This window comes from Puma concolor, chromosome A2, assembly GCF_028749965.1.
Source record: "Puma concolor isolate L17-30 chromosome A2, mPumCon1.1.hap2, whole genome shotgun sequence".
Classification (NCBI taxonomy): Eukaryota; Metazoa; Chordata; class Mammalia; order Carnivora; family Felidae; genus Puma; species Puma concolor.
Window position 1 is genome coordinate 9,041,235 of NC_141668.1, and position 26,286 is coordinate 9,067,520.

Genomic DNA, 26,286 nt, shown 5'->3' on the forward strand with positions numbered 1-26,286 from the left:
AGAGAGAGAGAGAACACAAGCGGGGAAGGGGCAGAGAGAGGGAAACAGACCATCTGAAGCAGGCTCCAGGCAGGCTCTGAGCTCTCAGCACAGAGCCCGACACAAGGCTCGAACTCACGAACTGTGAGATCATGACCTGAGCCAAAGTCGGACGCTTAACCGACTGAGACACCCAGGCGCCCCGAATCATACTCCATTCTTAACCGATGATATTGGAAAAGTCCATCTGTCAGTCAGTTGTTTGAAATTCAAGTATTTGTCCTTTGGGTGTAAAAATATGCTGTTGATGGACTTGTTTCCCAAGCTTAATTCTAATTATCAGCTACTGCTCCCAATATTTAGACTATTGTTACTCTGGGGAAATTCATTTGTAATTTTATATTAGGGCTCTAGGAAAACACTGCCCCCCCTTGGTGGTGGCCCCCCAGATAACAGACTGTGTCAGATAGACAAAAGGAGATATTTCTGGAAACATGTGACTTTACTAGCTCACTGTTTAGCTATGTCTATTTAAGAAAAGGATGGTCCCAGCTCATAGGTTCTGAATTGAAGAATAAAGGTCAATTTCAGAAGTGAGAACCAGAATTTTCTCAGTGCTATTAACATAGATAAAGGATTCTCTAATCAAGCATTCAGAAGCCTTCTGTTTAGTAAAAGATGTGCTTTCTTTTCCTTTTATCAAGGAAAAGCACCAGAAATCAAAATTCTGATTTCCAACCAATGAAACTTTCATTGGGGAGATCGGGATGAGGTTTTGGAGAAATATGATTAGTTTTAGAAAATAAATAAACGCCACTGAATTATGTTTTCCATCACTTTGTGACTGTGCATCACTGGCATGTAATTATTACACAGTTATAAGTGACTTTTACAGAGCAAAGGGAAGAAACTACCTGGAGCCACATGAATTAACTCTTTATTTCACGATGTTACTAATTGACTTCCCTTATTCATCAAACCAGTTTGACAGCAAACATTTCATAATAATTGCATTAACTTTTATGCAAACTTTAAATGCCACCCCTAAAAAAATCCTTGCCTCAATTTTAATTAATCTTGAATATTTAATACACTTTTGCATAACTTAAGCAAAGGCTTATCTTTTTTTCTCGCCTAGGGCTCCTTGAACTTTAATTAGTATGCGTCATATCTTACAAATTTTGGTGTCGCTTTTTAAGGAGCAATAATTTTGATCCATTTCAACCCACCATCATCAGATATAGGTTCCATATAATAGTAATTACACTGTAAAGGGAAAGAATAAAAATGAGGAAAGAAAGGGAAGTTTTCTGAAATTCAACTTTTTCTTTGTAGGTGTTCTCCAAAATGTCACAGATGAGTTTTAGTAGTTCTAAGTATTTCGCTACAATTCCCGTGATACCTATCCGTTATTCAGGTGAAACAGTAAAAAAGCAAGGACTATAATTAATACAGAGCATAAAATTGTATCTTATACAAACGCCTCAACACCTATCTTGCTGGTACTCCCACAGAAGGCAAACTGATACAGGTCTTCTGAGAGGGGACAGTAGCTGTTCCAGTCAGACCCAGTGACCAGTCCCTGTGGGGCATGTGACTCAGAGGCACCCAAACCATAGATTTCTAGCAACTTAAGACTACAGCCTGGTGAAAAAAGATAAATTCAACCAACTAATTTCTTCTCTAACATTTGAAGGAAGAACTAAAACAAAAAACAAACAAACAAAAAGAAACCAAAACCAAAACCAACCGGCTGGCTAACAATGAGAGCTGAGACAAGGGAGTTGTAGGACCCAATACTGGGCACTGTGAAAATTGAAGGTGTATTAGTTTGGATGGTTTCAACTGTAAGTAGCAGAAAGACTGAGTCTGCCTTCAAAAAAAGGAAATCTATTGGTTCAAATAAGTGAAATGAATAGAGATGAGTACAGGATTGATCAAGTAACTTCACAAAAGCACCAAGAGTCTAGCTTATTTCTGTCTTTTCAGGGCTTCTCTACTCTGTCTTCAGCCTATGGCTTCCCTGCTACTCATGGTCTCAGATGGTTTCCTAGGATGGCTGGCCTTGATCATGTTCATTCCCCACAAACCGTCTCAGAGGCCACAGTTGTCACTGAAGAATGAGTAGCTTCTCTGAATCCAAACAGAAACTAATGCCTGTTGCAAAGGGACGGGCTGGGGTCGCCCATAGGAAATTGGTTGCTGAGAAAGCAGGCAATGGGCACCCATCACAAAATTCCAGAGTACAAAAAAAACAAAAAACCGAAAACCACATGCAAAGCAATCTTGTTGGTTTACGGATTAAAGGGGGAAAATGAATGCATCATAGCTCAGATATGTTAAGGCAGAGTGTCTGGGTGAACACCCATGAATTTGTGCCTTGAAAACTGTCTTGGGGTCTCCTAGGTGGCTCAGTCGGTTAAGCGTCTGACTTCGGCTCAGGTCATGATCTCGCGGTTTGTGAGTCTGAGCCCTGCCTCGGGCTCTGTGCTGACGGCTCGGAGCCTGGAGCCTGCTTCGGATTCTGTGTCTCCCGCTCTCTCTGCCCCTCTCCTCCTCGTGCTCTCCTTCTCTCTTTCAAAAATGAATAAACATTAAAAACACTTTTTTAAAGCTGTGTTGAATCACGAACTTCCTCTCATTTCAGTCTCTGGGAGGTCCACACATGTTAGGTACGGTGACCGTGAATCTTGGCTTGTTCGGTGTAGGACCAATTCATGCCCACTATATCTCTTTGATTCTCAAAAGCAGCACAGTTTTTTGGCAAATTTTGTGGCCATCCCGCTGTTCAGACACTTTCTTTTGAATTTCTATACATACTTCCTTAATTGTTTCATGTGTAGCTTGACGGTAAGTTGTCTTTACTTGGACTAATTTGAGTTGGTCTCTGTAGAGGACATTTAGACGAGAATAAGAGACTAGCATTCCCATTCTGTCTTGCAACCCACTGTTGGGTTTAGTCATGACTAAATCTGGCCCGAGAGATGTAAGTGGAAGTGGTGCACGGAACTTGAACTTGTAAGACTTGTTAAAAGGGGGAAGCGGGCCCTTCTACATTCTTCATGAAAAGCAGATGAAATGGCTGGGGTTCTGGCAGCTGTTTTGTGACTGGGAGAATGGAAACATGAGCGAAGGAAACTGGAGCAAAATGTTCGAGTCTGGATCTCTCATTGCTTCTAAGAGTTACCATACAAGCTTGGATTGTCTATTTCGGACCTCTGACATGTAACATGAGAAATTTTAGATTTGTCTAATAAAGTGTAATTGGATCTTTGTTCCTAGAACCTGAAAGCAATTCCTAATTGAGACCCAACCTGTTACTTCACAGATATTAAGTTATACACATTTGAATGAATGACAGATACTTTAGCGGAAAAAAAAATCTTTTTTTAAGTTTTTTAATTTACTGTGAGAGAGAGTGAGAAGGGGAGGGATGGACAGAGAGGGAGAGAGAGAGAGAGAGAGAGAGAGAGAATCCCAAGCAGACTCCATGCTGCCAACGGCAGTGCCCAACACGGGGCTCGAACTCACAAACTGTGAGATCGTGACCTGAGCCGAAACCATGAGTTGGATACTCAACTGACTGAGCCACCCAGGTGTCCCCAAAATTAATCTTTGAACCAAGAAGTTCTAACTTGTGCTCGACTAAAATATTGCCTACTTAATTTAGGCTTCTTTTTTTCATTGGAAACTTTTTATTTTATTTTTAATGAATAGGGAATTAATATTCAGGAGAAAACCAACACATCTGGCTTCTGAGTCTGTAAAGATTTTCTCTGGAGATGGCATTGCAAGCAGATTCAGGGCTTAAGGAAACTTCTAACTAATTAAAAGGGACTGAGAATTTCAGACTGATGCCAGTTTCACAGACCTTCTGGGAATCTCCATTGTCTCTGAAATAAAATAATTCTAAAGGACAACTTATTGAGTCTTATCAGAAGTTGCATGAGTCTTTTAAGTCACCTTTGGAAAAGACCAACACAGAGGCAGGAGAGCCCTTTTCGGTTGCAAAAGTATCCAGCTGAAACTGTCTAGAGATTCTAGACGAGCACTATCCAATATAAGTATCAGAAGAGCTGCATGCCATATATAATTTTAAATTTTATGATAACTGCATTAAAGAGAAAGAGGTGAAATTGATTTCAATAATACAGTTAACACAAAATGAAATCAATTAAAATTATTGAGATATTTTATATTCTTTTATTTGCACTAAGTATTCATAATCTAGTGTGTATTTCACATGTGTGGCACAGCTCGATTAGAAGCCATCTCTGTTTTAGTGCCCAGAAGTCCCATTTGACGAGTGGCTACATATTGGACGGACAGCTTCGGTCTCCTCTGTCTTCCTCTTTATTCCACTATGCCATTACCTGCACTTCTAGCCCAGCTTTACTTATTTTAGCTTTCTCTCTTTGACCTCAAAGAGGTCAATTGCCCTCAAATGCTCAATTGCCACTACTAATATTCACAATTTTCTATATCACAGAAGAACCTTCCTCCGATTGAAGCAAATACTACCATCACGAAAATATATTCAGTTAAGACGTTGTTCAGGGGACTTGTGAAGATAACTTAGTCTTCCATTAAAGCTTTTTCTCACTCTGTAACCAGTTTCTCTTTCCCACCAATACCTTTCTGACCTCCATATCTAATGAGCTTACCCCAAATCCTAAACACCTTGGGTTTACCCTCTTCCATCCATTCCTATCACTATACCAATAGTTCAGGCTCTCAACACCTCTGTTCAGATCATCGGAACAGAATGTCAGTAATGCAAAAGGTATTTTCCTGCAAATCCTTCAGTAATTCCTTAACTGTCCAGAGGACAAATTAAAATCTTTTTAGTAGACCTTTTTCCAATAGGTTCTCCCTAAATTTCTAGCCTCAGACCTTCACACTATGTTTCTAACTTCCTACTAATAGCTGCCAAACTCTGGAAGACCCTACCATAAGTCCTTGAGTTCCCTACAAGTCTCTCTGTCGCTCACACCCGTGACCTTTGGCATGTGCCTCCCGTCCAGCTGGAAGGTCCTTCTGGTATACCTGCGAACTGTTCCTCTGGGCAATCTCCTCCATCCTTATCGGAAATCTCACGCCACTGCCATCCCCTGTGTATACCTCAGTTTTAGAATTTCTCAGGTTTTTCAATAATTGTGGTTTGTAAAATGTCTCTTTTACTAGTCAGTAAGAATGTAAGTTCCATAAGGTTATATTTTATTCATCAAAACTAAGGCTCTCCTTGGCACGTGGTAGGTAATCACTGAATGAATGTGGAATGAATGGATGGATGAACAAATGAATGAATGGCATATCTTTCTAACCATGACCCCCCCCACACAAACTTCCTGCTCTAGTCTAAATGGTCACTTTACTGTTTCAGAAATATGACTTGGCCATCTGTGTCTCTGTACTTCGGCTCATTGCTCTCACCTGGCATGCTCTTTCCCTTTCCTCTAAAAAAAGGCTACCCATTCCTCTCAACGTCAACATGTTCTTCTCAGAAGCCTCCTTCAGCCACGGCAGGCCCCGGTAGGTCTCTACTAATTTCCTGTAGAAAACATTCTCTGTGGTGATCCAGAAGCACGTGCTTCTTAACATAGCTTTTAAACGTCTCATGAATGTTTCCTATTCCCACGGCTACATTTGTGTATTCCCTGTGAGAAGAGATTCTATTTCACATCCTGTGGCTTTCTTGTTGTGTAGACCAGTACCAGTGTCTGAGCTTCTTAGGGGATTAACATATGTCTCTTGAGTTCATAAAGGAACCATGTGCCTCTTTGTAGATGGTGCGTCTATCTCATTTCAGATATGTTACCCTTAAAAATTTTAAAGGTTTCTCTTTTGCCCTTAATTTTTGAATGCCTTAAACTTTCAAGAAAAAAAATCACTTTAGTGTCACATTCATTTGCCCAGAGAGGGTCTTTAGAGTGGTGTGTCCATGAAAATAAGTCTCAAGTTGATGAAACATTTTGGGGACTGTGCCAAAGAACCAAAGATCAGGAAACCACTGGACTAAAAGGTTGAAGGTAGTACTCCTTAAAGGCAAACAAAATTAATCCCATAAACAACTGCTGTCTGGTACTTAGAGAATCTATCCTTATCACAATTGTAGGTAAGTCTGCTTAAACCAATCTACTTACAAATTAAGGAATCCTTTTCAGATATGGAATTTTGTTCGTTAAAATGTGTTACAGATTCACTTTTCAAAAACATTCCAAAACATACATATTCCCTACCCCTTCCAGCTGCATGGCTCCCTTGCTCATGCAACATTCTTTTTGATGTAAGTGGAATTTGGTAAACAAAATGAGATTCAGACTCTAATAAGTTCCTCAATGAATTCATAGACACAGATGATGAAGTATTTATCTCTAATGTGGCAAGGGGCGCCTTATAGAATTTTAGACAATGTTGTCTAAAAAGCTAAGCTTTTTGCCCATTTGAAACTAGTTTCAGGTAATGTACATGCAACCACAGAGAGAGGAAGTACTTCTGTTCAATTAACAAATAAAATAAAAGTAATGACAAGTCCCAAGCCTTAGGAAAACTGTGGGGGTTTTTTGTTTTTGTTTTTTATGGCATAGAAAAATCTACGACTCCATTCTCTTTCTTCTCAGGTTACGGATCACTTCAATAGCAAAGGGAAATTTTCAAAGAAAATGCCATTTTTAAACGCCTATAAAAAATAAACACCCTTTAATTTTTTACCTCTGATTTCTGTTTTAAAGTAGAAATGTCCGATACCAACACACCAGAAACCATTTTATGACCTCCTATTTTTCCTTCCTTCCTCCCTTCCCTTCCATCCTATTCTCCTTCCCCATCTTCTCCATTCTCTTTCTCCCTACCCTCTGCAATATTTGGAATGAAGAAAGCAAAAGAAAAAAAAAGTGGATTCTAATTTCATTATTTTTTTTTCAGATTAGGGAATGGCAGAAGTAAAGAAAGAAATCATTTAATGAGGTAAAGAAACAAATCATTAAAAGGATACACACCTTAACCATTTTAATTTAACTTAAAACCCTATGTCATGTAAATTCAGTGAGTCACTGGTCAGAGGGAATTGCTCTGGGCCCACTGAGTGGAATTCTACAATTCCAATCCACCATCTTTTCTGAAGAACCAGTTCCATAAAGCATCATCACGCTCAACTTCTAGTTTGGATTTCTTGAAATGCAGGGAAAACTGAAGTAACCAATGAACCTTTGTGAATTTTTACAGTCAGCTTGTCCATGCCTACCCTTAGGGTTTTGCTTTTAGCCACTTATCTTTCTAAAACCTTTTGGTTTGGTTTTAACAGAAATTGTTTCTTTTTGTCTCCACTCCTTTGAAGATGTGTTTGGTACTTAATTAGACCATGATATTACAATATCAAGTATGACTTGCATTAACATATTTGGGCATGAACCAGTGCCTCTCGCTCACAACGTGTGGTTAAGCACAACACATGGAAGGTGAAGCCGCACCTGCTACTTCAAAGACTCTTCCTCCACCAGGTGACAGGGATCATTCTCCATATTTACAAAGAGAATGGAGAGTGTCTATTCCTCTGTAAAGTCAGCTTAAGGGCAGGGCAGTTGAATGACTTCTCGGGGTTCCATCAGAATTTTGCCATATATCTACGTAATTGACAAAAGTGTTAAGAAGAAACTATTTCTGGACAGATATTTCAAATGTGTATTTTTAAATTGTTCGCTTTCATTTTTATTTTTCAGGTAATCTAATATCAAAAGCAAAATATACAAGTTAATGACTCATTTAAGTCTTTCTCTGTGGTTGATTTAGCTACATGTTAAAATCATTTCTCTTTCTCCTTTTTGCTTATCTTCAAACACATAACTGTTTTCTGACATTACTTTTATGCACTAGGCTTTCCTTGGGATTTAAATGTCAAAGCACAGCTATATGCCATGCCAAAAGCAAATATAGTTTCTTTTGTCCTAATACATGCAATACATCAAAGAAGAATAAAGCTGCTGTTGAATCTTAAAATGGTTAATTCAACTATTTTCTTCTCCTTTTTCTCCTAGGAGAGTTATCTCCTCTGGCGTTTCACTACTGTACTTTTTTTTTTTTTTTAATAAGTTTTGTCACTCTAGTACTCTATTTGTGCTGAAAAAACAAAATCACTTTGAAACCACTTCAGAGAGGCAACGGACTTGAACATGGGTTCACCTGGGTGTGTGATATTTTCAGGTCACTGAGCTTATGTTTTTGTGCTGGATAGAAGACTATGGCTTAAATGCTTCAATATAAACAGGAATATAAAATCAGTGGAATCCAAGATGGGGAACAGGGTGATGAGGCAGACACATCTAGAATAAAGAATCACAATGTGAACAGTCACACAAGAAAATAAAGCTGGATTATGTAACTAGTCTTGTGTTTTGCTTATTTTGATCTGGTGGTATGGTTTTAGGACCCTGAATAATTCTTGTCCTAAAGGTATTTTTGAAGGATATTCCCCCCCCCCCCGCCCCCGCAAAAGAAACTCCAGCATCCTGCCTAAAAAACTGTTCATTGGTTCCAGGTCTCCCAGAATAAGTTCCAGGTGATCGGCTCCTCGTTCCTTTGGGGTTTGATGAGATCAGTCACCATATTGTCAAAATGGAGCCGGGCACAAGTTTAAACAGTGTGGTTTACCTGGGGCGCTTTCTGCCTCCTTTACCCCTGTGGCATAATTACCCTGATGCAAAAGCGAGATATGCCCAGAAGCCTGCAGTTTGAGTAATAAAAGACAAAACGTTTCCTAATGTAAGAGACGTGCAGGCACAGCCTGACATCAGCCTAACTCACGACATGAACATTCGTCAAGAAAGACGGGGGACGGTCAGCCTGCAAATGTAGGAAAAGATGTTAGACTCAGGCTGGCAGTTTGCAGTTAGCAAGACCCAGGGGAAAGAGAAAGAAAGTCTGGAATAAATGTCGTCCCTACAAAAACAGCCATGTTTGTGAGATAGGCCTCCTCTTTCCTGTGATAGAAATCATTCTGGGGTATTTCAATTCAAAGTTTGGCTTTTGTGTATTTTCTATGAAATTCTTCTTGTGTTGTGCTGTCCACGCAGAGCATCAGTGACATTGTCACAGGGAGTCGGGGCTGGGAGCGTTCGCTTCAGGACTCTGGACTGGAACAAAAAGTTAGCAGTCCTGTGGATTCAATTTTGCCAAGATAGGCTAGGACCAAGTGGCTTTTGGTTCGAAAGAGCCGGGTGTCGGAGCGCAAAAACAGGTGCCCCGAATGTTAAAACAGTTTTAAGTTCTGAGCAGCGATCTCCCCCACCACCTCAGCATTAGTGCAGGAGGGCGTGTTCACTTTGGATGTCCTTCGTGAGCGGTGGCTTGTGCCCTGAGTGCTGCCTTTGGCAATGTGATTCACAGAGACTCGTGTCAGCCTGAGGGGGGTGCTGCAGATACGGAAGCATGGCAAGCTGAGGAAATGGGGGGCCCATGACCGCTGTCCCCACCGAACACCCCCACCCCTTCACATAGGCCATGATTCATTTTGGCTTACGTGCAGTTGGCAAGAGATCCAGACATCACAGCATGTCCCTATGAGGTCTGTTAAAAATGCCTAGGGGGCTGGCAGACAAGAGAAAGGGAATTTGGAGGAGGGCAGAGGATGCACGCGTCTCGAGGGACCAATCACCCTGCTGCACCCAGAACAGAGTACTCCCGGCACCTGGTTCTCCGTGCTAAATGCAACCGTCCCGGACAAACTGGGAAGGGTCGCCACGTCACACAGATCCCAGCAGTAGCTAAGGCATATCCCATGGTCAGCAGAAACAGATGCCAGAGCGGTGGGCGGTTGGGACAGAGGCCAAGTCTAGAACATTCAGCAGGCTGGAGACCTTAAGGGAGGCCAAAAGGAATGTGAGTAGAGCACGTGGAACAGACCCACTGTTGCGTAAGTTGTTTGGCTCTGAACCAAGAGTCATGCTGGAGGGGTCAAGGCCACTTGAAATGGGACGAGAGCCTAAAAAGAAGGAGTTTGACTCTAAGTTTGGATCCCACATTGACTAAATATTATATGTACATATAATATGTAATATACACATAAAGTTATTAGGATTTCCAAATGTACAAGTTCAAATGTTGATTTTTTTCTTCTACTGTGTGGAAATGGGAGCTTCTGAGTAAATGAAGATCCATTTTAGAAAATAAAGAAAGTGGAAAAAAAAAAGAAAATAAAGAATGTTACATGTATGCATCATCTAAGTTAGGCCTGTAGATTTTAAACCTGATTTTATAGAAACTTGTGATCTCCTCTGACTCGTAATATTAATCTACTTACTCGTTGTGCACCTTTCCAACAGAGTCAGCTTGGTTTAGAGACAGACACTGTACCTATCCAACCCCTATTTATTTTTTTCAACGTTTTTTTTTTTTTTTTTTTTTTTGGGGGGGGGGGGACAGAGAGAGACAGAGCATGAACGGGGAAGGGTCAGAGAGAGGGAGACACAGAATCGGAAGCAGGCTCCAGGCTCCGAGCCATCAGCCCAGAGCCTGACGCGGGGCTCGAACTCACAGACCGTGAGATCGTGACCTGGCTGAAGTCGGACGCTTAACCGACTGCACCACCCAGGCGCCCCTCCAACCCCTATTTAAATGCTCTTATAAAAAATATATACGCGTTCTTTTCTTTCAAGGAATAATAAATCAAAGCGGGTAGATGTTCTTGAAAGGAAAGCATTGAACTAAAAAATAAAAATAAAAGTGATTATGCACTTCCATCCACAAATATAATGAAGACGTAATTACTAACTCAAAAATAGGATCCAGTGTATTCAGTTTCTCAAGGGGTAATTTTGAGGGCTGTGGTTAAGTTGGGACAATTTACTCTTCCCTTTCCACTCTCTGTGCTATTGGGATGTTTACTGATTTTGCTTCTTCTTATATTTACAGCTAAGGTAAATAAGAGTTGAATTCTAATGAACTGCTTTTACTATTTTTTTCCTACCAGCTGCCGATTCTAAGAATATGTATTTGCTTTGGCCTCTAAACGGCCATTTAGTCCCCCAAGTTCAGTCTCTTGGGGACATCACTGGCAGGCAACTCAATATACCCTAAGATAAATGTTACCATCTTTTCTCTCAAAGCCATTTCCATACTTGGGAGTTGGTTCCTCTGTGTTCTGGTAAAAAGACTATACTGGTTGCTTTTAGAAGTGGAGGATGGGGGAAGGATGGACACTTTTGGCTTCAAGAAAAACAAAACTTGACTCACAGCAGCTTAAATAAACAGGAATTTCTTCTCTTACAGGTGTATTTTGCCAGACCAGTCACGAATACCACCTACTTAAGCTCAAAATATTTTAACCCCACCTTCTTCATCCCAGATGTCCCAGGGAAGAGTCAGAGACAAGCGAGTCAAGCGGTAGCTCCACATGAATTCACAAGGTCCACGGTCTGTGACGGTAACTCTCTTAGTTGATAAATTCTGACCCATAGCTGCCAGGACTCATTCCCGATTCCCTTCCCTAACTGCTTCCGGCCCAACCCCACCTTCGTGCTATCCTGTGGGAGGAAGTGAATAAAGCCAACTCTAGACAGTTACAGGCGTGTTTTGCAGGCTTTTGGCTCTCAGATATTTGCACCTACAAAGAGGTTAGAGAGACACGGGTTGCGGACAGGAGTTGAGTCGGGACCTGAAGACGTTTGTCACAAGGATCCAACAATACCAGGGCAGTAGGAGCAGATAAAAGGCGACAATCATGCAGGGAAAAACAAAGAAGCTATGTGCTAGGTATTTTATCATTTTCAGAGAATATTCTAGCCATAGAATACCCTTCAAAGGGTAAAGCTACAAGCTTCTGATATTGGAAGAGGCTTCCTGCCCACTATTCTTCTTCTCGCCTTCCAGGTCTATACTGTCTATGAAATACAGCTCAAGACACGGGAGGCCCTCAACAGGCAAACATGGAGATGTTTTCAGACACAACATTTCATTGTGTAATCTGCAGGTACATGCTTGTTTCATATATATAAATCTACATCTATATCTATATCTATATCTATATCTATATCTATATCTATATCTCCAGCTGCCTTTTTGACAACTCCACTTGTGTCCAATAGACCCTTCAACTCATGCCCAACACTAGCTCCTGATATTTTTTCTTAACCCTTGACCAACCTTCTCGACCACTGGTCTTCCCACTGGGATATGGCAACTCCTTCCTTCCAGTTGCTTTTACTAAATAGTTTGGGTTAATCCTCTAACTCTTCTACTTAGTCCATCAAGACACACGATGGACTCCACTCTTAAATATTTTCAGAACTGACCACATCTCACGACCTCTCATGCCAGCACCCTGATCTTAGGCCACCGGCATCTCTCACCTGGATTACAAGAAGCTCCCTGCTTCTACCTTTCCTCTTCCCACAGTGAGAGTTATTCTTTTAAACTGTAAGCTGGATCCTGCCATTGCTCTACTCAGAAACCTGCGATGGTTCCTTAATTCCCTCAAAATCAAAGCCAAATTGTTAAGAAAAAAAAAAGCCTGTGATTCTGCAGGACTTGACCTCTAGAATTGCTCTGGCCTCCTCACCCGCAGCTCTACTCCTATTCCTTCCAAACTTGCCCCCCTGGCCCTGGCTGATCCTAGATCATGCCAGGCCGCCTCGCTGCATGGACTCTTCTCTCTGCATTGACTATTCTCTTTGCCAAAAGAATCGGCAAATTCTATTACCTCTTTCAGGTCTTGAACTTATTATTATCTTTCAATGAGGCTGACTCTGACCAATCTATTTAAATTGCAACCCGACACCTCACTCTCTTGGAATGATGGTCCTCCAGTTGGCCTACTTTTTTTTTTTTTTTAATAGCACTTATTTCTTCAAACTTACTGCAAAATCTACTTATTACATTTGTTCTTCTTCCCCTTTCCTCAGAATGTGAGCTTTCCAAGTCCAAGGATCTCTATTTTGTTCAATGAGGCATCCTTAGTGCCTAGAACAGTGAGTGCCTGGCACCACGGATATACTCAGAAAATACTACTGAATGAATGATTCTATGGCTTGGCACGCTTGCTCTTTTCTTGATTCATTGCTGTGCTCCGAAAACAAACAAGTAAATAAAACAAGCTTCATGTAAATCCACACGCGAAGAAAGAAAAAGAAGTTCAAATCATAGGGTATCCCAGCATGACACACAGCAAAACCCCTGTACAATCATCTTCCCCAAACTAGTTCCCAAAGTTTTACTCATCGAATCATTGCAGCTGCTCCTATTATCTCCAAACATGTCATAAAAAATGTGCCTGTGGTAGCTTTTCTATTTTTTTTTCCCCTATGTTCTCATTTATCCTCCCCCCACCCCCACGCCGCCGGCCAAAATAGCTCTCAAATCAATCAAGCTGAAATTTGAAAGAGCCAGTGTAGGCTTACTTAGGGGAAATTTAGAGTTTGAAAATAAAATGGCAGCGATGGGGCTGTTGCAAAATTTTAGTTAGTAAGGGGGAAAATACCAAACCAGAGATGGGCAGGGAATATATCATTACGGTGTATCTGGTGGGTCACCGCTCTACGAGGACAGGCTAAAACCACTGGTACTCTCATATGGAAAGACACAGATTGAGGGTTAACTCATCAATGAGCTCCTCAATGGTTGGAATAAGGTGAATACAGTTCTGTATCATATATACAAAAATATAACACTTCACAGATTAATATTTTGAACTGAAACATTTTAGGTGAGTAAAGAAATCTGCTCTTTTACATATTGGTAATTCACGTACATAAGCTGTTGCTCTGGTGATTGCTTTGCGATACATATAAATACCAATTCACTGTGTTCTACATCTGAAAGTTACATGTCAGTTACAACTCAGTTAGAAAAAAAAACAATCACTGCCTTCAAAAAACAGAGCAAGCAGAAAATGGATGCCCTACTGGGCTTTGGAATTGCGTCACATGTCAGAGGTGACAACTTCCCCTTTTCTCTTGGCTTATCCTTCTGGAGGTTGAGAGAGACCTATTCCTTACTCCATCAGCTACAGGACACTTGGCAAAATGGACAATGAGACTGACCCATTTTGGCAAAAAAAAAAAAAAATCTGTATATTCCTGTATCTGACAAAAATTGAAATTTGAAGTCCCAATTCTTCACCTTTTCTTGTGTATTTACCTTCATCAGAGGTGCCATTTTCCATTCCCTTCATTTACAAAAATCTCATTCATTCTTTTGGAGCCAATTTAGCACCTTGTCTCTCCATGGAAGTAAAACATTAAAGCCTCAACATATCATCCATACTTCTTTAGTAGCAAACAACTTAAATATAGTGCCCGGGACACACGCTATTTGAAGCGAAATGGCAACATAACCATAAAATCTAGGCTGTTTACAAAAGCTGAGTGGACTAACTTGGGTATTATTGACAGAGATTATTGTAACATTAAAGCTACTGACATGGAAAATGGACAAGGCACTAAAATAACTCAATATTCTGTCTACCTATTGCTAAGAAGGAAAATCTTCCTGTATGGAAAACAATTAATAAAAATTTATGGCTAAATATCAAACATCACAAAGTCTGGTCTTAGAACAGTCATCTTTCAGTTTTTCTGATTGTTGCTACCACTTGCTTTAGGCAGAAATAATAGCTATTACATCGCTGATGGTTCAAAAATTGGGAATATATTTCCATTAAAATTGTTCACTGTTGTGTTTAAATATAAATTGTTTAGGCTATCAGGATGACTATTTGCAAATATGTAATAGAAATAAGAACTGTGCTATGTCATCAAGTCTTATTATAAAGATGTTAAGGCTTTAAAATGTTACATTCTAGATCCATCATTTAAACTGTAATTTACCATTCACGCAGATATTATTTTATTGAGATTATATAGAAGCAAACTTACTTCACTACAGATGATTTTACATATTTTTAAGATTCATTATGTGTCTTTGAGTGACTTCCCCAAGGATCTCCTCTTAAATGAAAATAAAATCAGAGACTGATGGTCTACACTTTGCTGGAGACAGACGGAGACTTCTAAAACTTCCATCTTCCAAAACACAACATTAATAAAATTATTTTTCAGAATAGGATAGCCCTATCATAAAAACTTTGAAAGTAGTGTAGAAAATCACCTAAATTCACCAGGTTAAATTCAACACAAAGTCAGATATAGTTTCTTTATGGACAAAACATCTCAAAGGAATATTTTTTATGCTGGAATTAAAGGCACTTTTTAGAAGTACATTAAAGTTAATGTATGCAATGATGTCATAATATTTCATGTAAGAGCTGTATCTTTCTACTCTGTGAGAAGTCAACTAAGTTTTTATAAAAAAGCTCCTCCCCAGATTTGCAAAAACGAATACAGATTAGATTTTGCAATATTTCAGTATATTTTATAAGCAGGCTCAATTACATTAAATATTCTGCTTCAGTAAATTCCCATACTGCCTGCCAACATTTTTTAAAGCTTCTTTCCCTCAGGAAAGGGCTTGAGAGGGGACAATATGCTGAGGATGAGTCGTGACCAAGACAAGGAGAGAAGGGGACATTTCTGCTTGTGGGAGTAGGAAGCAAAAGTAAAAATAAACTGAGCCCCTTTATAAATCAGCTGTTGTTTGCAAAACTACCTGCATAATAATCGCGTCTGCTGAGGGAGGTTTGTGTGATAACAGACTGTTCTGCCATATATTTATATATTTATCCACGTCCCGATATAAATGGCACCGCTAAAATCACAAATACGCCATCGGCATGACGGGTGGCTCCCCTCGCCTCACCTCTTACAGGGTGTGTGTGCACGTGTGTTTCTCTCGCCCAACAACAAAAACGTGAATTTAGAAAGTGTAGACAAGTTTGGGGTAGGACAGAAAGAGCGTACCTGTCTATGATGGCGCACATGTCGATGCTGACATTCGCAAAACTCCCCGGCCTCCTCTGGGCCACTTCGTATAAATTCACCAGTTGGTCATCCACCTGGACAAGCTGCATGCATCCTTGGAACGAAGGCTGAAGGACGGAGTGACTGGAGTTACTCATCTGGTTCAGAAAACCTGCAAGAGGGAAGAAGTGAGAAAGTTACATTCTGTGTAGTACACGCTTCACGAAATTTCCTCCGGGTGTTTTCCCTGCCACGGCCATCCTGTCTGGTTGATCCTTGCTGATGTCATAGTCAATGCAGAAGAATGGGCTCTTTGGAGAAAGAGATATTATTTCAAGGGAAGAAGGAAGGGCTGAACCTGGGTGAATGTTTCTCTCAGGGGCTACCATCCCTCATATTGTCTCTGTGACATCTTCTTTCTCTCTTGGTCACATCTTTCTGTCCCTCCGCTCTCGAAGGCTCGCCGCTATACTTCCTCACCGGACTCTCTTCAGAGATGAAAACGTTATAACTTTAGGCTTTTCACAACTGTACCACGGACTTCGTTTTATGCCGTTAGTATTTACTTCTTTTTTCTTAATTCCCTAGAGGCCTGTGATTCAGAGCTCAAGAAGTTAAACCATTATTTATTATGGTGGATTTCTTTTATGGATTAATGTCTAACTCAATCCAAAGAGACATTTGCGTCACAAATGATTTCTCAATTTGTAATCCAAGGAAACATTAGAAAGAAATAAAATTAGGCACAAGATTCAGCCACTTTGCTCTGAATAGCCATGTTATATACCTAATAGAGTATAGGAACCATAAATGATAAGAAACGAAACTAAAAAGAGAATCAACAGCAAAACAACAGAAGAGTAAATACTACTGTTTCTATTAAGGAATAGAACATACAGATACCAAGTCTAAAATCAGATATTAAAATTTTTCTTACAAAATAACTCTAAAAAATCAACACCAGTTACCTAAATGCCTTTTCAATAGCAAATGCCTAATTCTTATGATGTGTTTTAAATTTGTAGGACACAGGAAAAAAATATTTCTCTATCCCATTAAGTATCTCCAGAAAGTCTCAAAAATCATCTACTTTTCATATCGCTCCTCACACCAAATGTACCTGCCAGAGCAAATTCAAACTGTACTAATTTGTCTGCTTGAAATTCTGAAGTTTCTATCATATTCATTTCAATCTAATATTATATCTGTAGAAAGGAAACAATTCATACAGAATGGGTTGCAATCACGACGTGTCACTAAGTGGACAAAAGTGAGACTCCAGTAGAAATTTTCCCAAAAATTGACAATGAAGTGATTTGTTTTTAAATGTCCCGTTTGACTAGTAATAGCAGTTCAGGACCAGAGAAACCTTCTTTCTTCCATTATTAATGAGTTATGCTATTTAAAGGCTAATCATTATCATTTGAATTCCCTTTAAGAGTTAATCACGCATCTGTACATCATCTTCCAACAACACAGTAGTAGGTAAAAACAGGATTCCATGTAAACAAATTTCTTGGCTTAAAAAACAACACCGAGAAGGCTGTACTGCGAAGTCAAACATACAGCATATATATTTTTTCCCTAAGTCACATTTTTTTCCTTTGGCTTTGAGTTAGTCTCCTCAGAAAACTGCTGATCTTAAGCAAGTGGTCCATTTAGACTAGTTGTATGCATACATATGATTTTCAATCTGTTTAATCAAGAGAAAATTGAATGGAGTGTAATGTCTAAATTTAGCAGAGAGAAAACATCCAGCTGTAACTTTATTGACTACTCTTAACAAGACGATCATTTGGTTCTGGTTTTTGACTACTTGGGAGTCTCGAAATATCCACACTAGCTTTGCAATGTTTCAAAATGAACAGATCTGTTTGTGAGAACAAGAGCTTCTCTGAAGCAAGGCAGCTGTGTAACACACACAGTGCTATGAACTGGACATAATTAAGTTCACAAAACAAGACTTCATCAGTCACTCACAACAATGTTCCGTCTGGCCCAAATTCTGGAGTTTGAAATTGTGAAGGCCTTGCACTTTTTCACATGGGATACGTTCTAGGAGAGGATATTATAGGACAAGTTACTATATATCCATTGAAAATTTAGGGTTTTTTTTTCCTTTCCTTACATCACCTTTAACGTTTCCAAGAGGAAGTCCATTAATCCTTGCCTCTGGTGTCCGTACCCATTCATAGTCTCCTTCTACACTGAATTAGTGCTGACTCCGTGGTCAGTGGAGAGCTAGGAAGAGGTGGCCGTGTGTGACTTCTGATGCTAGCATCCGGCTTGGTCTCTGAGACTGCTAACTGATCACACCGGAAGAGTCTTGTGGAGAGGCCCATGGGAAATACTAAAGCATGGTGTTAAGCTATTAAATTTGGGGGTGATTTGTTTATGCAATAATGAATACCTAATAATAGATCTGGTCCTGGGAGGGAATTGTAACAAAAACCTAAAGATGTGGGTAACTGAGGGATCAAAAGGTACAAGGGAGCTGGACAGGCCTGGAGAGGGCTAAGAGCACAAGCCTCGCGGCTCTCGAGGAGGTCATCAGTAATGGCGTCAAAGAAAGTGAGGAATAAATGCGACTGGTGATGACGGAAAACTGCATGCTGGCTCTGTTGCAGTGGAAGGTCTGATAAATCATGATAATCTGGAAAGGAAAATTTATACGTAGTGAATTGTGTAACCTAGCTAAGGACACTTCAGGCAGAGAAAACTGAACATCTTCTACTTACAATAAGAGGGGAAGAAGAAGAGGCAAAAAAAAAAAAAAAACACTTAAAAAAAGCACATTAAATATGAAGAAAGCAGGACTTGATCAACTTGAAAATAAAGTGTTTTCTCATTTCTAGTCTCTTCCAGGCAAACTACCAGGGGCATCTGGGTGGCTCATTCGGGTTAAGCCTCCAACTCTTGATTTCGGCTCAGGTCACGGGATCACAGTTTTTGAGTTCAAGCCCCGAGCCAGGCTCTGTGCAGACAGCATGGAGCCTGCTTGGGACTCTCTCTCTCCCTCTCTCTCTGCCCATCTCCTGCTCTTGCGTGCACGCACTCTCTCTCTCTCTCTCTCTCTCAAAATAAAGTAAATAAACTTTAAAGAAAAAAAGATCAACTGCTGATAAAAAATAAGATAAAGATGACAATGAAGTGTGACTGTGAAATTCACGGTCAGACCTCCAAAATGGATTAGGTAGTGCCTCAAAGGACCACTCAGTGAGACTACAGCATGCCTAGGCAGCTGACTGGCATGTCTTACAGATCCTCTGAGTTAAAAAATAAGGGTTTTAATGAGGTTAAGGGCATTTTCCCCTTAACATGTTAGCAGAAGTGTAACGTAAAACCAACAAACAAAAAGCTTCTCTCTATCCAATTGTGGATGTGGCATTTACCTACCGGAGTAACCAGAACAACGCTCATCGGAACGGTTGATGAGAGAACTGCACCCGTGGTACTGCCACCAGCTTGGATTAAAAGGCACAGAGAGAGTACAGAATGGAGCTATGTCTGAGCCATGAAAAATCACTTCCAGGAAATAGCAGAACTGGGTCCTAATCCAGGAATTACCAACATGTACATGATTGGACTTTAGAACCACCATGGACCACCTGCTTCTGCGTATAGCTTATTTCTCCCTCTGGAGTCAAAGGGTCTGAAGCGGTTACTCTATGCCTACTTGACTTGCGTATGCTGAGTGTGTGGATGGCACAAAACCTGTTGCTAGGTCTTCAGATGAGAAGCTGTACTTGAATAACTTCCTCTGTTCTTAGACTTCACTAAGAGGTTCATTTTGGTACGAACATGACTTAGATGACAAGTTACTGGATTCGTAGCAGATCCTCTAAACAGAAGCGAACTTTAAAGGGCCTTTGGAGGAAGTAAGTGTGCTTTTTCATGTGGAAGAGACACGAATCTCTGTGTCCCAGAGGGAAAACCATGGTAACTGACCTCCAAGTTAGCCGTAAATCACCTCCTGCTATTCATAGCCTATGTAGTTCCCCCCCACACTGAATCCGGGTGACAAATAGAACATTGCAAAAGTGACAGTGTGTGTGTAACTTGCAAGGCTTAGTAAGAAAACGCACTAAGAGCCTTTACCTCGGTCTCTTGGATCACTTGCTCTGGGGAAGCCAGACCCTATGCTCTGCAGAACCTCAAGCAGCTGGGCGGAGAGGCCCCCGTGTGGAGAGGAAATAAGACCTAACAGCCAGCATCAACTTGCCGGTCACGTGAGCAAGCCATCTTGAAGCAGACCTTGCAATCCTAGTCAAGCCTCCAGATGACTGAGGCTGCAGGAACCAAAGAACTTGAGGCTGGAACTTCCCAGCCAACTTGCTCCTGAATTATTGGCCCACAAACAAAGAAGAGAGAATAAGTTCTTAATGTGTTGAGCCACTACATTTTGAGCTAGTTTTTATGCAGCGGTCGAGAACGTTATTGTTTATTTTCTGTATTTGTTGCCCTTCCGTACAAACATAATTTCGGTAAAAACACTAGTGTATTAGTACCTGCGATACTTTCGGTGTATTAGCCACTCTGAAGCTCAGGAATTAACCTACTCAGTAGATTAAGAGCAGGGCTGTTTGGAGATATACCTTTGCAGCTGGGATTTGGGGGGGGGGTCAGAAATGAATAGATATAAAATGGATAGAGAGTTAAACTTAATTGACATCTGCCAAGTTAACAGAAAGATTATACAGAACGAAGAGATTAACTTCTGTTTATTTTGGCTCAGAACTTTAAATACCTATGAATTTGGAATAAAAAAAATGCAGTGTTTGCACATGGGTCATTACTGGGCTCCGTGGTCTGGCAAGGTGACACCCACAGCAATTGTTACCCCGCAGGGCCAATTATATCTCTGCCAGTGAAATGGGAAACTTGTCCTCTTTTGAGGGTCTTTACCACTATGTAACCCAACTGGCACACTGGAGATTTGCGTTTCAAGACCTCACATGTGAAACTTCACACCTGATCTGAAGTCCACTCACAGTATTTTATTATTCCTGCTGACAAACCTGTATTTGCAAGGTTTTAAATTTTTCTTTATTTTTTTACGGTTTTAAAACTTTAATTCATTAATACATCAGTGAAAACATACTGATATGAGTTTTGACATGAACATGGCCATCTAAACTGTTATAAGTTACAATGTTAACTCGATGGGACAGAAAAAGCAGACGACGGGCAACAGGGTTGAAACTGGACGTGATCTAAAGCTGCACATATATGAAACTCCTCTACTTATACTTGGTTGAAAGTATAGGGAAGTCAGGGAGAGGCTGGTGGCAAGTGGTAAGGATGCTAAAAAAGACACTTCGATCTTCCTTCCACTATCATCTAGGATGACTGTGCAAAATATCTACTTGTCTCTCCTGTTCACCCAACCTTCCAGAATCATTCACGGAGGGCTGAATCATTCCAGGTGAGGGCTGGAGTCCAGACCAGCAGGGTGCTCGAGTGGGCAGAGAGTGAGCTCAGTGGTGGCTGATGCCTGTGCCCGGAGACGGCCAACACCATATCCACCCAGCATGGCTGGGAGACTGACTACAAGACAGGTTACCCGAGCAAATAAATGTATCAAGGAGAGCGGGAGCCAGGTTCTCACGGTCAGGAAAGGAGGGTGCAGATGAAAAGTGTAAAATCTCGAATGGATCTTGTGCGTTTGGACTGGAATGGACTCTCTTGGAGTGCCCTTGTGCTTTTCAGTATGATACAGCTAGTTACGGAAATAAATCTAGCTGGATTTGTGCATGTGCTCAATATACAGATGGTTCCTACCATCCCCTGAAGACGGTCTGGGAGAAGGGTTACCTCCAGAAGCAGTGAGTACCCGACTCGTTCGGATCTTAGATGCTCTACTGAATAAAAGCACAACTTCTTGGAGAAATGGCTGATTCCAGAGCTGGGTCAGGGAAAGCACACTGGGATCCTGTAACACTTGACTGCACCAGAAATTAAAGAGGTGCTCAGAATGGCTAAATTCAGAAAGACAATAAATAACAAGTGTTGGTAAGAGTGTAGAGAAAAAGGAACCTTCACGCACTGTTGGTAGGGAGTGCAAATTGGTGCAGCCCCTATGGAAGACAGTATGGAGGTTCCTCAAAAAATTAAGAAACGGAAATACCATATGACCTAGTAATTCCATTACTGGGTATTTACTCAAAGAGAACAAAACATTAATTCAAAGATATATGCACCCCTATGTTCACTGAAGTATTACTTACAATAGTTACGGAAGCAACCTAAGTGTCTATCAATCGATGAATGAATATAGAAGAAGTGGTGTGTATATATATATATATAAGAATATATACTTATATATACATATATTTATATATATATATAATGGAATATCACTCAGCCAGAAAATGAATGAAATCTTGCCATTTGCAATGACATAGACTGATCTACAGAGTATTGCGCTAAGTGAAGTAAGTTGATCAGAGAAAGACAGATATCGTATGATTTCACTCATACGTGGAGTTTAAGAAACAACAACAAAAAATGAACATTGGGGGAAAACAAAAGAGAGAAGCAAACCAAGAAACAGACTCTTAACTGTAGAGAACAAACTGAGGGTTGCTGGAAGGGAGGTAGACGGGGGGATGGGTTATATAAGTGATGGGGATTAAGGAGTACACTCATCATGATGAGCACCAAATAATGGATAGAGTTGTCGAATTGGTAAATTCTACACCCGAAACTAATGCACCCTGTGTGTTACTGACATGAAATTTAAATAAAAACTTGAAACAAACAAACAAGAAAATGAGATCTTGCCATTTATGACAATATGGATGGACCCGGAGGACATTATTCTAAGTGAAATAAGTCTGACACAGAAAGACAAAAATGATATGATTTCACTTACATATGGAATCTAAAAAACAAAACAAATGAACAAACAAACAAACAAACAGAAAAGCAGAAACAAGCCCACAAATACAGAAAACAAACTGGTGGTTTCCAAAGGGGAGGGGTGTGAAGGACTGGGAAAAATGGGTAAAGGGGAGTGGGAGAGAGAGGCTTCATTATGAAATGAATCATAGGGATGAAAGAGACCACAGGGGGGATATAGCTAACGGTATTGAAATAGCATTGTATGGGACAAATGGTGGTTCCACTTGTAGTGAGCACAGGGTAAGGTACACACTTGTCAAATCACTAAGTTGTATACCTGAAACTAACCCACCACTGTATGTCAACTATGTTAAAAAAAATGATATCCCCATATCAAAGAATGATAGGGTCATGTCAGAACAACACAGGAGCCAGCCTGAAGTAGGTTTCTACTGCTCAAACCTACACAATTTGAGTACTAAATAAATAATTTGGGCATTAAAAATATTTTGAGTATCAAAAGAAGGAAGGAAAGAAGGATGGAAGGATGGAAGGAAGGAAGATGTTTGTCTCGTTTGGTTTATTTACTTCCATAAGTGTGTGTGTGTGTGTGTGTGTGTGTGTGTGTGTGTGTGTGTGTGTGTGTGTCTCCTCTTTCATGCCAATCACATTGTGTCAGTCCCCCCTTTTAAATAATCCTGTAAATCTATTCTTTACCACCTGAGCCCCAACTATCATAGCTTCCCCACCACTCACTTCCAATCTATCTCCAGCATGAAGCCCATCTGATCTCTTTCAGTTTCGTGATCTCAGTAATATTGCCTTCTCTATGAATTTATTAAAAAATTATATTTGTTGAGAAACTGATATGCCATAAAGTTCACCAGCCTACTAATCTTAGGAGATAGTCAAGATACAAGGTGTCTGTTGTCAGTGTGGAAACAAAAATTACTGTTTAATAGACTGAAGATAACCTTTACAACATCATCTATATCAGACTCCAGACCTGTGGACCTCTCTGCATTTGTCAGGTGAATGGTAATTGAATGGAGGTTTGACTTTTTGTTCTGGAATGAGGGGATGTTTAACCTTGCATCTTCATGTCCTTTGGGGCTGTGCTGCAGTGGTCTCATCCAAGAGGTCTTTGCTGGCCGTGGGTGGGATAACACTCCCTGCTCTTAGTGCTCTGCCCTCTCTACCCGACCCATTTTTCTTCATAACCCTTATTGACATCTGAGATATTGTATAAGCAGTTACAGTCATTTCTACTATTACTGGAATGTAAACGCCAGGAGACTCAGACTCCTGCTGAGGGTCTATGATTGTCTGTGGGAGAAGCAAAAAGACAACGAAGGACTATGAGCAAGAAAATGATGTGATCATTTTGTGTCACGTTATTCTCTCTCTGATAGAAATGAGAATAGGCTGGCAGAGGGGAGACCAGAAGTAGGGATTGTCTTATAATAGAGACACTGAAGAAGCTCCAAACTCTTATCCAGAATATGTCAATAAAGCTAACATAGAGGAAATAGATGAAAGATACTTTCTAGGAAGATATGGCAGAACTGGCTGACGCACTGGAAACAAGGACCATGCACAGAGAGCCACTGCTAGAATGACTCTTAGATTTATGGCTGAGCAACTTGATGAATGCTTTTGACTCTCCCAACAGAAGGGACACAGAAAGAGCATCCGGCCTTTAAGGAGCAGGATGAAAGGGGACTGGAGAGTGTCGTGGGTGGGTTTTGACCAGCTCAAAACTGAACTTTCCAAGACTGAAGTAGCCAGGGGATATCTAAGGTAAAATGTTCAATCTACAGGTTAACACTAATGTCTGGATATCAGGGGAGAGATCAGAGTTTGAAAAAGCTCTGGGAGTAATTATGTTCCAGAAGTAGCAGAAATTGAGTGAAGAAATTGGATAGTATGCTAAGCAAAGAAACCCAAGGTTGGACTCTAGAAATCATCTATGTACCATGGGTGGTATCAGAAAAATAAACCAGTGAAGAAAATCTGGAAAGAAGTAAAAGAGAAACCAAGAAATGATATCAACGAGGTGAAGGAATGGTCATCACCATCACTGGTGAGTGTGGGTGATCACATGACCAAATTATGTGAAGACGGAGGCTTTGACATGGGTTTACCATTTAGATTAGTGGGAAACATGGGAGAGCTATAGAGGTGGGTGTGGATGGCAAATTGGAGTGTTGAAGGAGCACCTAACAAGTGGGCAAGCAGAGAGACTGTAGTAATTCTAGAAGTTTATTTTATTTTATTTATTTATTTATTTATTTTTTCAACGTTTATTTATTTTTGGGACAGAGAGAGACAGAGCATGAACGGGGGAGGGGCAGAGAGAGAGGGAGACACAGAATCGGAAACAGGCTCCAGGCTCTGAGCCATCAGCCCAGAGCCTGATGCGGGGCTCAAACTCATGGACCGCGAGATCGTGACCTGGCTGAAGTCGGACGCTTAACCGACTGCGCCACCCAGGCGCCCCTAGAAGTTTATTTTAAAGTAGCAGTATACTAGTGAAGGCTGATTTCTTTGGAGATAATTTTTGAGCTAATTTTAACTATGTAAATTATTTAATATAATATGTTGGCTTTTTAAATTTAGTAAGTTATCTATTTATTACACGTATGTTTATTCTTCTGTTTTTTTTATATATAATGAATGAGTATAACATACACGGCTAGGGATTTTGTCTCTATCTCTTTTTGACCTTAGGTAAATTAATTAAATGCCCTGTTCCTTGTCTCTTTATGTATAGAGAAAATTATGATACTCCAGTATAGGAGGCTGTTGTGAATTATTAATTGGGACATACACATGAATTAAGTGCCTAGAAAACTGTGGTCTCTGGTATATACCAGAGATCTAGAAAGTATCATCATCATCGTTTCTTTTATTCCAAATGGTTTAAATTATTTCAGTCATTCTTGTATTTATTAAACACTCAAAACTACATTATTTTTGTCTTCAAGAATATTAAAATCTCATCAGGAAGATAAGCTCAGAAACATGAATATACTTGTTTTAATTATTTAACATTATTACTACCTATCCATAGGAGTAAATATAATGCAAACATCTGCAGAGTCTGAGAGGCCATTCTCTCTTCTTGAATATTTCCTTTCTCAGCTCAAACAGTGTTATACTACCCAGGGTTTTCTTTACACTTTTCTAGCAATCTTACTTTAACCTCCTTTACTGATTTCTTGTCTTCTACTTGGTATATAAATGTAGGAGTCTGTCAGTTTGCCCTGGGCTAGGTCCGTTTTCTTGGTAGTCTCTGCACAAAAGTGGTCCTATCCAAAAAATGAGCAGAGGATCTGAACGTACATTTTCCCAAAGAACACGTACAAATGGCGAACAGACATGTGAAAAGATGCTAAACATCACCAATCATCAGGGAAATGCAAGTCAAAACCATGATGCGATATCACCTTACACTTGGCATAATGGCTAAAATTAAACAGAGACAACAAGTGTTGGTGAAGATGTGGAGAAAAAGGAAATCCCTGTGCACTGTTGGTGGGAACGAAAACTGGTGCAGCCACTGTGGAAATCAGTATGGAGGTTCTTCAAAAAATTAAAAATAGAACCGCCCTTTGAT

At 40.3% G+C, this 26,286-nt stretch overlaps 1 protein-coding gene across 1 annotated transcript in view; it reads right to left on the reverse strand.

Annotated features, from left to right (window-relative positions):
* The window catches only part of CNTNAP2 (contactin associated protein 2), a 1,981,254-nt gene that overhangs the window by 830,214 nt on the left and 1,124,754 nt on the right, over positions 1-26,286 (reverse strand). The window contains exon 10 of the mRNA XM_086687667.1: positions 15,825-15,996. Within this exon, the coding sequence (XP_086543793.1) occupies positions 15,825-15,996 (172 nt within the window). The remainder of the gene's footprint in view (positions 1-15,824; positions 15,997-26,286) is intronic.